Below are 13209 nucleotides of genomic sequence, written 5' to 3'. Positions count from 1 at the left end.
GTCGTATGGATTACTTTTTATGATGGATGGATGCATTTTTTTTTTTTTGCTTCAAAATCTTGCCTCCCATTATAAAACTTGGAAGAGCCAGGAAATTTGTAAATATAACTCTGATTGTTTTCGTCTGAAAGAAGAGTGGCATATACACCTAGACGGTGAGTAAATCATGGGCTAATTTTCATTTGTGGGTGAACCATCCCTTTAAGAAACAGTCATGAAAGTGTATTGTCTTTATCTCTGTATTGGGGAAAAAAACAAAAGCAAATGTACACATTTCCTCTCACTAGAGCAACCCAGCAACTTTCCATCACAATGTTCCCCAGTGTTCGAGTGTGATCCCCCCCCCTCTCTCTCTCTCTCTCTCTCTCTCTCGTTCTCTCGCTCCTCCCCGTAACCCCTTGCCTCATGCTGTCTAAGCCATTCAAGTAGAACACCGCAGGATTATCCTCTACATGAGCTCCTGACACACTCCAAAACCCAGACCGCATAAGAATCTAGTGGAGAACAAAAAAAAAAAAAAAACACAGATAGTATCACCAGCCGGACCTGTGTAATGATATCTGGAACATTTTACTCTTAAAAGGTCCTAACATTGTTTGTGGATGGGTTCACTGTTGGTAAGTTCATAGGGGTTTTTCTTTTTCTTTTTTAAACAAAGAGCTAAATTATGTGTGAGTGGAAGAACGTTTCCTTACGTTTGGTTCTGCTAGGGGTCTTTTTGGGCATTTTCGAGTAGATCAGTGATTTATCTTTTATGAAAACCACTGCAAAAACACAGATGATACTGCTAGAAATATCCTCTACAAGTCAAATGCTTGGACACACTTCACTGAAATGTTCTTATGTCTTTTTGATCTGCATGCTTTTGATAAAATGCATAAATATGACTATGCATTTCTCTAAACATGTATTTTATTATTAGTGTTATTGTTTGTTTACATGGATGAGATTTAGTGGATATTGTAGGAAAAACAGCTCAAAGTGTCCAGGACGCATGAGGTCCTGCTGAAAAGACATCCCGTGAATCTCATGAAGTTGGTTGAGAGTGAGCAAAACTGGATAGTATTTAGTATTCTAAATATCTAAATAACAGTATCATAAATGTAAATACTGTAAATATCCTCTTTTGATATGCTTATGTAGCTCAATGGATAATCCTAAAGGAATAACAGAAACAGCAGCAGATTCAGCATGCTCTGCAGTGAGTAGTTCACATTACAGCACTGTCTTGTCTTCTGATAATAACTAATGATAGTTTTTTCAAGTTGCTGGCAACAATTTATGTTAGACTAGGTGTAATCACTGTAATTAGCGCATTGTAACTCAGTTCAGAAAATGTTGTGATAAAATGCCAGCGAAGTGACAGAAGCAGCCATTATTTTTCACTTTAGGGCAAATTCACTTTACGGTCGTGCCAGTATTGCACTCAACATTGGTGCAAAAACATTACTAACCACTTGCAATCGAGTGTCCTCCCCTGTGAAAAACAAATGTGCTTGATTGCATTGAATGTGCACTTGTAGTGTACTTCAAAGCTTAAATGTAAATTTAAAAACATATAAACATAATAACATATTAATAAAACGTGTTCTAAAGAGAGCGCAGTCATGTTTCTTAAAGGGATAGTTCACCCAAAAATGAAAATGTGTCATCATTTACTCACCCTTAAGTTTTTCCAAACCTGTATCAGTTTCTTTCTTCCGTTGAACACAGAAGAAGATATTTTGAAGAATGTTGTATTTTTTTCCTACTATGGAAGTCAAGTCTACCGTAAAGTGTTTGATAACCAACATTCTTCAAAATATCTTGCTTTGTGTTCAACAGAAGACATAAAAATGGGTTTGAAACAACATAAGGGTGAATAAATGATGACCGAATTTCATTTCTGGGTGAACTATCCCTTTAACACACTTAAGTACACTTAAAAAGTGCAAAACTATCCCTTTAACACACTTAAGTACACTTAAAAAGTGCAAAACTATCCCTTTAACACACTTAAGTACACTTAAAAAGTGCACTTTGTAGTAATGTCAAATTAAATGTTTTACCTTAAAGTGCATTTTAAGTCACTGTGTTTTTAATAAACTTGTGTAATGCTTTAAAGAAGTGCACTCATTCTGATGTGTTGACTAACAAACTAAAGCGTACTTAAACTACTTTAAGTGTAGGGTGTTATTCAATATTAGATTTTAGGTTAATAGATTTTAAATTAACTAAATTGCAACTTCATTACAAAAGTGCATTTCTTGATATATTTAAACACAAGACATACATGTTTTAATAAAATTATATTAAAGTATATTCTAGTTTACCAGATTTGGCAGTAAACTTTTGAAGTAATAATGAAATTACACATAAAGATGTAATTATGTCCTTCTTAAGTGGGTCAAAAAGCACTAAAGGGTTTAATATAATAAGCATAAAAAGCATTTAATATAAATTTAAACTATAATACATTTTCATCTAATTTAAAATACCATTAAGCGTCCTCCTATTACATAATACATTAATTCCACACTTAAGTATATTCTCTTTTTAAAAGTATGCTACAGTGTACTTCTTTTTCACAAGGATCAGTTATTGTATACCATTAGGACATGCATATGTGAATGAAGTAACCAGATGTGGGCCGGATCTGTCTGGGTTGCCACATCGTTTCACAAAATCAGCGCTTTGTCTACTGCAATTAATATTGTGCTATTTAAAAGAGATGTTTTGTTTATCATAGCACAAATAATTCATCAAATTACTCAAATTACTTATTCATCAAATTAGCACTCTCTCAACATATTAAAAAAGCAGACTCAGCCCAGACAGCAACATAGTGTCGGCCCAGATCCGTGGATTCCACCCGGACCAGATGTGGGCCGGATCTGGGCCGACACTATGTTGCTATCTGGAAGGTGCCTGGATCATATAGTGCACGAGTGATCGTGTGCTGCAAGTACTCCAGATCCTGCTAGCCTGCTGCATCCCACACAACCCAGAGCTGACCTGCAAGATGGGGAATTGTGCCACGCTTTCGGCACAGATTTTGATTGGCTGTCAATGTTTTTATTGACATCTGCGGCAAAAGAATCATTCTTAAAGTGATTGCAATGATATGTGTTGTTAATGTTATTGCTGTTGTGTGGACTTATTTGTGCACTATTCACAAACAAATATAATTAATATTTTATCGTCCTTGGTGTAGTTATTAGGGGCCAAGCCCCGAAGGGGATAGTCCCTATTGTATCCGTTAGTTTTCTTATTTCCCGAATGGGAGTCAATGGCAGCCCTATCAACGGAACGTAGGAAAATGATGAAATTTGGTGCACTTGTAGTGATGGTAATGAATAGTAATTGTACCAATTTTGGAGTCTCTAGGACCAACTCTATAGCGCCACCACCAGTTCAAATATTCAACATTGAAATGGTTTGACTTTTGAACCCTTTGATCTAGAAAAATGACACTTAGTACACCTGATTCCTCTCATCATGGTGATCACAATCAATGTCTTACATTAAGACTCCGCCCATTACAGTGGTGGCCATTTTGAAAAGTACAGTATTTTGTTTTTTTCGCTACTCCTTCAAATTTTGTCCAATTTTTACGAAAATAAAGAGGGATAGAGTTAATTTTCATCTGTACTTCTGAACCAGCTGTTTTTTTCATGTATGTTCAATTTCTGCTGTTTTTACTTTTCCTGCTCTTCACTGCTCTTGCTGCTGCTTCAGGGGCTTGGCAGCGATATTTCTTTATTCTTATTGAATTGCTCCCCAAGACGTCTCAGAAGAGAAACAATATTCTCTCATTTTGGTCGTCATAATCTGAATGAAAAGAGAGCTGAATACGGACAGTCTCGCAAATCATGAAATATTAATATTAGTAATATCACTTGTACTGTTGTCCTCCTGACACTGAACACAAAGGGATTGCTGATACCAGCTTCGCCTCTATGTTTTCTATGACATGATGTTTATATGGTGACTGGTTAACCATAAATGAGAAATGTAATGAGTCAGTCTTGGCATCAGCATACATGTTGTGAAGTTGAATTGTGAAGTGGATATGGTTTCATGACATGATTCATGGGCACTTCTAATTCTAATGAGTGAGTTATAAGAAAGTACACTTTGTTTTAAGAAAGAATTTTCATGCTTGACATAAGAGCATTAACATGCATAAAAGCAAAACAACTTGTAGAGATAACACTAGAAAAGGTCATTTAAAAGTGTGTTGAGCAAAAAAAGTCAATATATTCTGTGTAAACACTCTTATTGTCTTAAACAGTTTGTTTAGTGTACAGTACCCCATTGTTCAGAAGGATTAGACAGCTTTCTCAGAAATTATTGTAGAAAATCCCATTAAACCATCCATATATGCTCTAAAAGCAGTCAATTAGAGACATTGGGCACAGTGTAGTGTTTAGATGAAGGGATTTTCACAGGGGTTTTCATTGTATTTTGAAATACGCTTTATGTTGTGTTTTAGACAAACATGTCTTGACAGAAAATTACCAGTATCTTTTCCTTTTTTTCTGCAGATTTTTTTTCTTTTTTTTTCTTACAGTGTATGGTCTGTTTTGTTTTAACCCTTCTGTTAATGTATGTTCAGTGATTTCAGTACAGTGTGTCTTCCTTGAATGTGCAAACATCACTAGTGAAGAATGATTTTGTTTGAATGAATGAATGTACAGTATGAATGTATGCATGTATGTATGTTAGCATGTTTGCATGTATGTATGTGTGCATGTATGTATGCATGTGTACATGTATGTCTGTATGTTTGCATGTTTGCATGTATGTATGCATGTATGTATGTATGCATGTATGCATGTATGTATGTATGTATGCATGCATGTATGCATGTGTACATGTATGTATGTGTGTTTGCATGTTTGCATGTATGTATGTATGTATGCATGCATGTATGCATGTGTACATGTATGTATGTGTGTTTGCATGTTTGCATGTTTGCATGTATGTATGCATGCATGTATGCATGTGTACATGTATGTATGTATGCATGGATGTATGCTAGTTAGTTGGCCGTTATATAGCCATGAGGAGCAAATAGCTAATAAACTGTGAAATCTGAAGACTCTTATAAGATGGCTGCCTGTGTCATTATGCTTCCTCTACTGTGCTCAATGTGTGTCATCAGACATTGTGGGCTTAAGGAATCTGGGTTTTAGAAACTGGGTTAAAGACTCATTAAACCACATTCACTTTTGCATTGCTCAGGGGTCCAGGTTTACTGTGTTATGAATCTGTGTGTATCAGCCTCAGACATAGTTCTTGGTTTGTGAAGCCATGTTGTGGTAGAGTGGGTCACAAAGCTTCTGCTTTATTTTTGCTGTAATTAGTTTTGACAGCAACTGTTTGTTTTCCTTTGATAAGCAATTTGCGGTAAATAAAATGTGTTAATTAGTAACGTAGCATTTCTAGCCTTTTTTTTTTTTTGCATGTAGTCAGCAGACTTATGAGTGTTCACAGGAGTGTTCCTGTAGCTCGAACAGCGGAGCACTGCACCAAGGTCATGGCTTTGATTTCCAGCAAGTCATTAACTGATAAAATGCATGCTTTCCTTAAATGCCAAGCCACTTTGGATATACGCATCTGCCTAACCCTTGTGAAAAGAAGAACACTTTAGCATACTTTTGAAAAAAGGGTCCTTATTACGAATATGTAAAAGAATATACTTTTATACATAAGTGCAAACTGAATGCAAGGTTTTTAGACACATGTTAACATGTTATTAATAATTCAATAAAAACATTCTATACCTTAAATTTATATTAAATAAAATTTGTTTAATTTAAGGGTGCATTTTGACCCACTAAAGTAATACTTCAGTACATCTTTATATGGTATTTCATAATTACTTCTTTTGTCTTTGTCTTTTGTCTTTTGTCTGGTTAACTCTTTCCCCACCATTGATGAAATTTCACTGTTATAAAAAAAAAGAGCTGTCTAGAAAGAGGACAACTAAAAGAAAAAATCTTGCTATATCAGTGCAAGTAAAAGTTGTAAAATTAGCCAGACAGCAACATAGTGTCGGCCCAGAACCGGCCCACATCTGGAATGGGTGGACATGTACCAGATGTGGCCCGGATCTGGGCCGACACTATGTTGCTGTCTGATAGGTAGAGATAATTATTATGATAAATAAGCATTGCTAAATACCCGACGATTTTGTCTTTAAAAAACCTTTAATCTGGAGTACGAACATGGGGAGTGACTTTATTGCATCAGTCGTGTTACTTTGCTCACAGCTGATTGGTCCAGGTTCAGTTTGAGATCTATTACACAGCACAGGTTAGCCGCTACTCTTGTGATGAACACTGCTAAAAGCCGAACCACTTTCACGGTGCCTAAAACCCAGGGTTGGTGCAAACTAAACTGAAACACACCTTAACCGTCTTCATGGTACAGGCCCCATGTTCTAGCTGGCGTACTCACTTTTCCTTGTAAACAATCAGCGAGAGGTTCGCTCTATGAACGCAATAATACACTTTTTTTAAACTGGGTACAATGAGATGACATTGGGTCTTATTCAGTAATAACTGAATACCTTATTCAGATTTATATGCACATTTGAACTTCTAACAAAAACTTTCCACGTAAGTCACAACACATTCCTATGCACATGAATTTGTTCTTATCATCGTTCAGATGTTGATGAATTCAGTCTTCTAAATGACTGACTGCGTGCCCGAGGTTAGTCATTTACATTAAACACGCCCAAACCATGGCCATATATGGGCTTTCCACACAGCCTTTGCGTTCGTCGCTCTCAGCAAACATGACGCTCTCAATTTAAGATCTATATCTGTTTAAAATTCCATCTTAACATGTTTTTAAGGCCTCCAAAAGTATGTGATTTTTGCGTACGAGTGGTTTCAGTGGTTCTTAAGTTGTTTAAATTTTAGAACGAAAGTTATTGATGAATCATGAAAACGTTCGTACGCAGATTTCACGCTCAAATTCGTGCGAACTCATCGAACCTTACGATTTGAAATGATTTGTTTCAGTCTTTTTTAAGTGGAACTTCCCCAAACCGGAAGTGCTTCCCGTAATCTGAAACGCAGTCGAGGCTCGTCGGGAGAAAGGTGGATAACGCAGAAACAGATGTCACATCGGAAGAGAGGCGTACGCACGTTTTTTAGTGTGTACATTCGTTTCTCTGAGTCACACGTTCGCACATTTGAGAAATGATATTGGATCATGTGTTTGATAACCACACTTCTTCTCTTGAATCTGAGTATTTTATCTTTTGGTTTATCATTTCCGACAAACGTTTTGTGAAATGTTTCGTTTGAAAATTGTGCTTGTGCTTTCTTTCAAACAAATGCCATTTGGTTTGATGTTTAGTTATCTATTGAAATGGCATTCATACATATTTTGGGTGTGACTTAGGTGTCCAAACAGTGTCTCTGTGTCTCTCTCTCTCTTTTAGTGCTTGAGGAAGTCCGCTTTTCTGCAGACGTGTTCAGTCTTGCTTCGCATCACCCAGCACGATGTCTGGCTCTTACGATGAATCCACTGTCTCTGATGAGGCCATGGACAGCTTTTGGGAGGTACAAAGACCACCGTTTCCTTCCTTTAAATGCTACACTGCTAAGTCATTCAGCCGGTCATCAATAGTTGTGTTGTGATTTAGCCAGCTATAGTCGGAGAACAGGGGGATGTTGTGTTCACAGTCTCAGCATCTGCCAGAATCCTCACAACGAGCTCCATTTACACGACTCTGTCAGGGCCTGTGACGTTGCCAAAGCTCTTCACATCGTCCTTTGTGAGGGTCTGGCAGCCTGTACAATCTTAGCATCATGTCAGTATTATGTCAACATTCAATCATTGCCCAGATAGCGATGCAGACCTGGTGTTGTGTGTGTTTTTTTGTTTGTGTTTCAGCAATATTAAGTAGAGGTCTACTTCCAGCCAGGCTATTGAGTTATCAGTGCACCTGCATCCTGACTGTGTGTCGGTACACCTGACCGTGAATGAAGAGTGTGTGTGAATCAGTGTGTGCGACTATGAGTTTTTATTTACAGGCTGATTTGACTCATCAGAGCTTGTGTGAAGGTCAGTGTAGCTGAACGTCGTGGTTAAACCTGCCTGAAGGAGAACTGTACTATACAATTTGTTAAGAATGAAAAACTCGTATATCACGTATTGCATCTTGAGGAATAATTAGTCTACGCAAGGATAACGTACATCCTGGCAGTCGATATCGCAAAACAAAAAACCAGCAAGGTTTGTATCTAGATGTACATCATCCCACTTATTTCACGTCAACTTGCCACATAAGTAAATAAGGCGACACTTTATTTTACAGTGTCCTTGTTACATGTACTTACCATAGTAATAACAGTAAATTATGCATAATTACATGCAACTAACCCTCAACCAAATCCTAATCCTAACCCTATAGTAAGTACATGTAGTTCATTCATATCACTTAAATGTATAGTTACACTGTAACAAGGATGCATTCAATAAAGTGTAACTATAAATAATTAGACACAGAGGTAACCCTTTATTTTAGGGTGTCTGTGTTACAATATAATAATGTAATAATAATTAACTACATGTACTTACTATAGGGTTAAGTGCATGTAATTATGCATAATTTATAGTTATTACAACAGTAATGACACATGTAACATGTAACAAGGACACTAAAATAAAGTGTTACCGTATACTATACATAGTGTAGTAATAACAGTAAATTATGCATAATTACATGCAACTAGCCCTCGACCAAACCCTAATTCTAACCCTAACCCTATAGTAAGTACATTCATTCAAATTATTGAGATGTATAATTACACGGTAACAATGACACCTTAAAATAAAGTGTAACCGTAAATAATTAGACACAAAAAATTGATTTGAGCTGAAATATATGATAAGCTTCCATGAAGAAAAGCAGTTCCTGGCAAGCAGCTTTGAGCTAACAAGTTCAAACAAGATGAAGATTTAAGGGATAATGTACAGTCATACCACAAATTAGATTGCACGATGATTTTCACTGCATAAATAATGAGGGGGACATTAAATATTAATTTGAGAAGAAACCATTTTATTGTCACCATGAAATCAATTTTTTCTTTTTCTTTTATGGAATATTGCAGTATTTATGAGTAATGATTTATCTGTGAACATCATTATTTGCTTAAATTCATGTGCCTCACAATCTTTAATCAAAATAACTTCCTCTCCCTCTTGCAGCAACATCATCTCTTCTCTTCTCTGATGACGAGGGCGGGGCAACCTGTCACTCACATGAGATCAGCCAATAGCAAACCACAACCATCCAATCAATTCCACATGGACAAAATCAAACCCCGCCCCACATTCGTTCTTGTTCCAGAAGCTATTTCTCTCGGATATACGTCACTATAGGGAAGAAAAGACTATTTCATGTCGACTTTAAAATCTTACCTGCTTGTTATATTATAGTCCATAACAGTGTACAAAACAATCGTTTGTCTGGCAACAAGACGAACACCTTCAATATTACCGTAGGCCTACTGTTAATATGAAAGTCGTCTTGTTTTAATTGACAGTAAATACAATCGATAATTAAGGTGCAAGATTGCACCAGCTGCATTCGAACGAAACGAGAGAGTGCGTGTCCATCCGTGGTGCAATACGAGAGACACGGAGAAAGCGTCGGATGACCATCAGTGCTATTAATGATGGTCATTATGGGGTAATAACTGACCAATCAGAATCAAGCATTTCAGAGAGCTGTGTAATATACACTGCCCTCTAGAGATGGGCATTATACCTGCTGATTTTTCAGCATTTTGCCTACGTCAGTCATTTAAAAGGCATGTTTATAAATTCAGGCTATGTGGAGACGTTGTGTCTTTCATTGGTTTAAACCTCCCTGAGCTTTCTTGGACGTGTATGCAGTCGGGATGTCATTGTTAGTGCAGTGAAGCGCAGGATTAGAGCACTAGCAGCACATGGACACAAAGCTGTGGCAGTCATTGCATAACTTCACATGCACAACAATGAGTCCCATCCCCCTCATATCATCTCCTCTCCCACTCGCACTCATTCCTCTGTGCTTTCTTATGCCCCCTGCAGGCACCAGGGGGAACTACACGCTCCTCCTGCAGAGCCGCAAACATTTCCTGAAAAATAAATAAATAAAAATGTATTATATTATATTATGTTATATATTATATTATATTATATTATATTATATTATATTATATTATATCATATTATATTATATTATATTATATTATATTATATCATATTATGTTATATTATATTATATTATATTATATGAATTATATTATATTATATTATATTATATTATATTATATTATATTATATCATATTATGTTATATTATATTATATTATATTATATGAATTATATTATATTATATTATATTATATTATATTATATTATATTATGTTATGTTATGTTATGTTATATTATATTATATCATGTTATATTATATTATATTAATTATATTATATTATATCATATTATGTTATATTATATTATATGAATTATATTATATTATATTATATTATATTATATTAATTGGTGTAAATTCAGTTATTATTTTGTCTTATTATATTATATTATATTATATTATATTATATTATATTATATTATATTATATTATATTAATTGGTGTAAATTCAGTTATTATTTTGTCTTATTTATACATTACCATTCAAAAGTTTAGGGTCAGTCATTTATTTTTTTTAAAGAAATTAATACTTTTATTCAGCAAGGATGCAGTAAATTGCTACAGTGATTTCTAAAGGATCATGTGACACTGAAGACGAGTAATGATGCTGAAAATCCAGCTTTAATCACTGGAATAAATAGTATTTTAACATATATTCAAATAGAAAACAGCTATTTTGAATTGTAATAATATTTCACAATATTACTGTTTTTATTGCACTTTTTACTGTATCAAACAAGTGAAGTCTTGGCAAGCGTAAGAGACTTCTTTCAAAAACACGAATGAATCTTTTGAACAGTAGTGGTATGTACACATACAATAACTTAATCAGGGCAGTACTAAATTTAAGAACTAAATGCAATTTTCAGAATCCATCTTATATTATTATTATTATTTATTTACTTTTTAAATGAAAAACATCTTGCAGATTCTGCGTGGACTATGTAAACGTATGAGCAGAATTGTACATCCAGTTGCATGTAATATGATGTGAAATGAATTATGATTTTTTTTTTTTTTCTAGGTGGGGAATTATAAGCGCGCAGTCAAGAGAATCGACGACGGCCATCGACTTTGCAATGATCTTATGAACTGCCTTCAGGAACGCACCAAGATTGAGAAGTCCTACAGCGCGCAGCTCACCGAATGGTCCAAAAGGTGGAGGCAACTGATCGAGAAAGGTCAGTTATATCAGTCTAAAGCTTCTTTCTTCATCCGCTCAGGAGTTTTTAAGCAGTTATTAACTGTGATTTAAATCATAGCCATAAAAAAGTTTTCTTTATAAGTTCATACATCTCTGATTTTGTCATCTCGTTTTATTTGTGTGTGTGTGTCCAGGGCCTCAGTACGGTTCTGTGGAGCGAGCCTGGTTAGCTATGATGACAGAGGCTGATAAAGTGAGCGAGCTTCATCAAGAGGTGAAGAACGGTCTGATGAACGAGGACATTGAGAAGGTGAAAAACTGGCAGAAAGACTCGTACCACAGACAGATGATAGGGGGCTTCAAGGAAACCAAAGAGGCAGACGAGGGCTTCAAGAAAGCCCAGAAACCCTGGGCTAAGAAACTCAAAGAGGTACAAAGAAAAGGTTTTAACTGTCAGTTCTGTGTTAATGTCACTCTATGGCTTTTTTATGCCATATTTATATTAAATATGCATAGCAATGCATGCAGTCTAAAATTCAACTGAAGTGTTATGCTTAATATATGTTTGTATGTTTAAAGGAACGGTTTAAATTCTTTCATCATTTACTCCGTATGACTTTCTTTCTTCGGTGAAAGACAAAAGGAGACAGATTAAAGACTGTCCTGGTCGCTTTTTTCCCAAGGCAATTATAATTAATGAGGACTAAATCTTTAAAGGAGAAGCACCATAAACTAAATACCAAGTCATATGTGATTGTGTGCATTGTGTAAACATGTGTTTGTTATTCACTGATAATCTTCCCATTGTGTGAGATATTGGGCCCTATCTTGCACCCAGCGCAACTGACTTTGTACACCGACACATGTATCATTCCTATTTTGCACCCGCGCACAGCAGACTTTTCCCTCGGCAGACGCACGTCGGTAAATTAGGGAATGAACTTGCGCTCCCGGGGGCGGTTCAGTGAAAAGAGGAGGCGTGTTCCGGCGCAAACGTTCCCTGGTGCTATTTTGCAGGTTTAGAAAACAATTCCACCACTGACCAGGAAAATCCTAGTCTAAAGTCAGTGGCGCGTTGCGCATGTTATTCAAATGCTATTTTAAGGGCGCATGCTTGGCCATAATCAATGTAGCGTGTGCACAACGCGCATACACTTTGCTTATCTCATCTACACACAGACGCAGCAGTTCTCATTTTTAGAAAACCATACATTATTACAAGGAAAAATATTAACACACGAGGGAAATCATTGTTGTGTCCATGAAGATGTGAAAAAAATAGGCAAAAAATCTAGCTTACACATTTACCCAAATTATTATACGCCTGTTTAACCGAAGCTAATTTGGGTGTGTTTCTCCATCCCCAATGTCACTTCTCTGTGTTTTACGGCCCTGACGAGAACGTCGGTCTCCTCGGCTGTGAACCGCTCCTGGCGTGCGTCTGGCAAATCCACCGTTATAATAGCCATCCGCCATGGAACAAGCACACCTGCTCTTAAAGGGAATGTGAGATGATGCTCTGATTGGTTTATTTCACATTAGGCCTATGCCCAAACCACACCTACGAGTAATGAAGCTACTTCAGACCAAACCATTTTAGATTTGCGTCGGGAGCAAGAGTCATTTATCCCGCCGGTATAATAGCCACAGCGCCCGAGATCCGCCCACAAAGTTACTTGAGTTTCGTGCTTGATACTTACGTTTCAGATCGTTAAAATAGGGCCCATTAACTTCTATGACTGGATTATTGAATCAGTCACTTAAACTCAAGAACCGGATCAGTTTTATTTGTGAACGAATCATTCAGACCAGTTTGTGAACTGGATCAACTGATTCAGTGAAAAGAATGAATTTTCTTT

At 36.2% G+C, this 13209-nt stretch overlaps 1 protein-coding gene across 2 annotated transcripts in view; it reads left to right on the top strand.

Moving 5' to 3' along the window:
- pacsin1a (protein kinase C and casein kinase substrate in neurons 1a) overlaps positions 1-13209 on the top strand; it is a 53510-nt gene that overhangs the window by 29076 nt on the left and 11225 nt on the right. Inside the window, exons 1-4 of one of the 2 annotated variants that reach the window (XM_084429015.1) lie at positions 419-617; positions 7442-7562; positions 11231-11387; positions 11545-11780. In XM_084429015.1, the coding sequence (XP_084285141.1) occupies positions 7503-7562; positions 11231-11387; positions 11545-11780 (453 nt within the window). In that variant the 5' untranslated portion in view covers positions 419-617; positions 7442-7502. Of the gene's footprint in view, positions 1-418; positions 618-7441; positions 7563-11230; positions 11388-11544; positions 11781-13209 lie in introns of those variants that run through there. The other variant, XM_084429014.1, reaches the window with a different exon arrangement.

The sequence above is a fragment of the Rutilus rutilus genome (assembly GCF_951802725.1).
Source record: "Rutilus rutilus genome assembly, chromosome: 13".
Classification (NCBI taxonomy): Eukaryota; Metazoa; Chordata; class Actinopteri; order Cypriniformes; family Leuciscidae; genus Rutilus; species Rutilus rutilus.
Note: the sequence above shows the minus strand (reverse complement) of the source record. Positions and strands in the feature narration are given on the sequence as shown.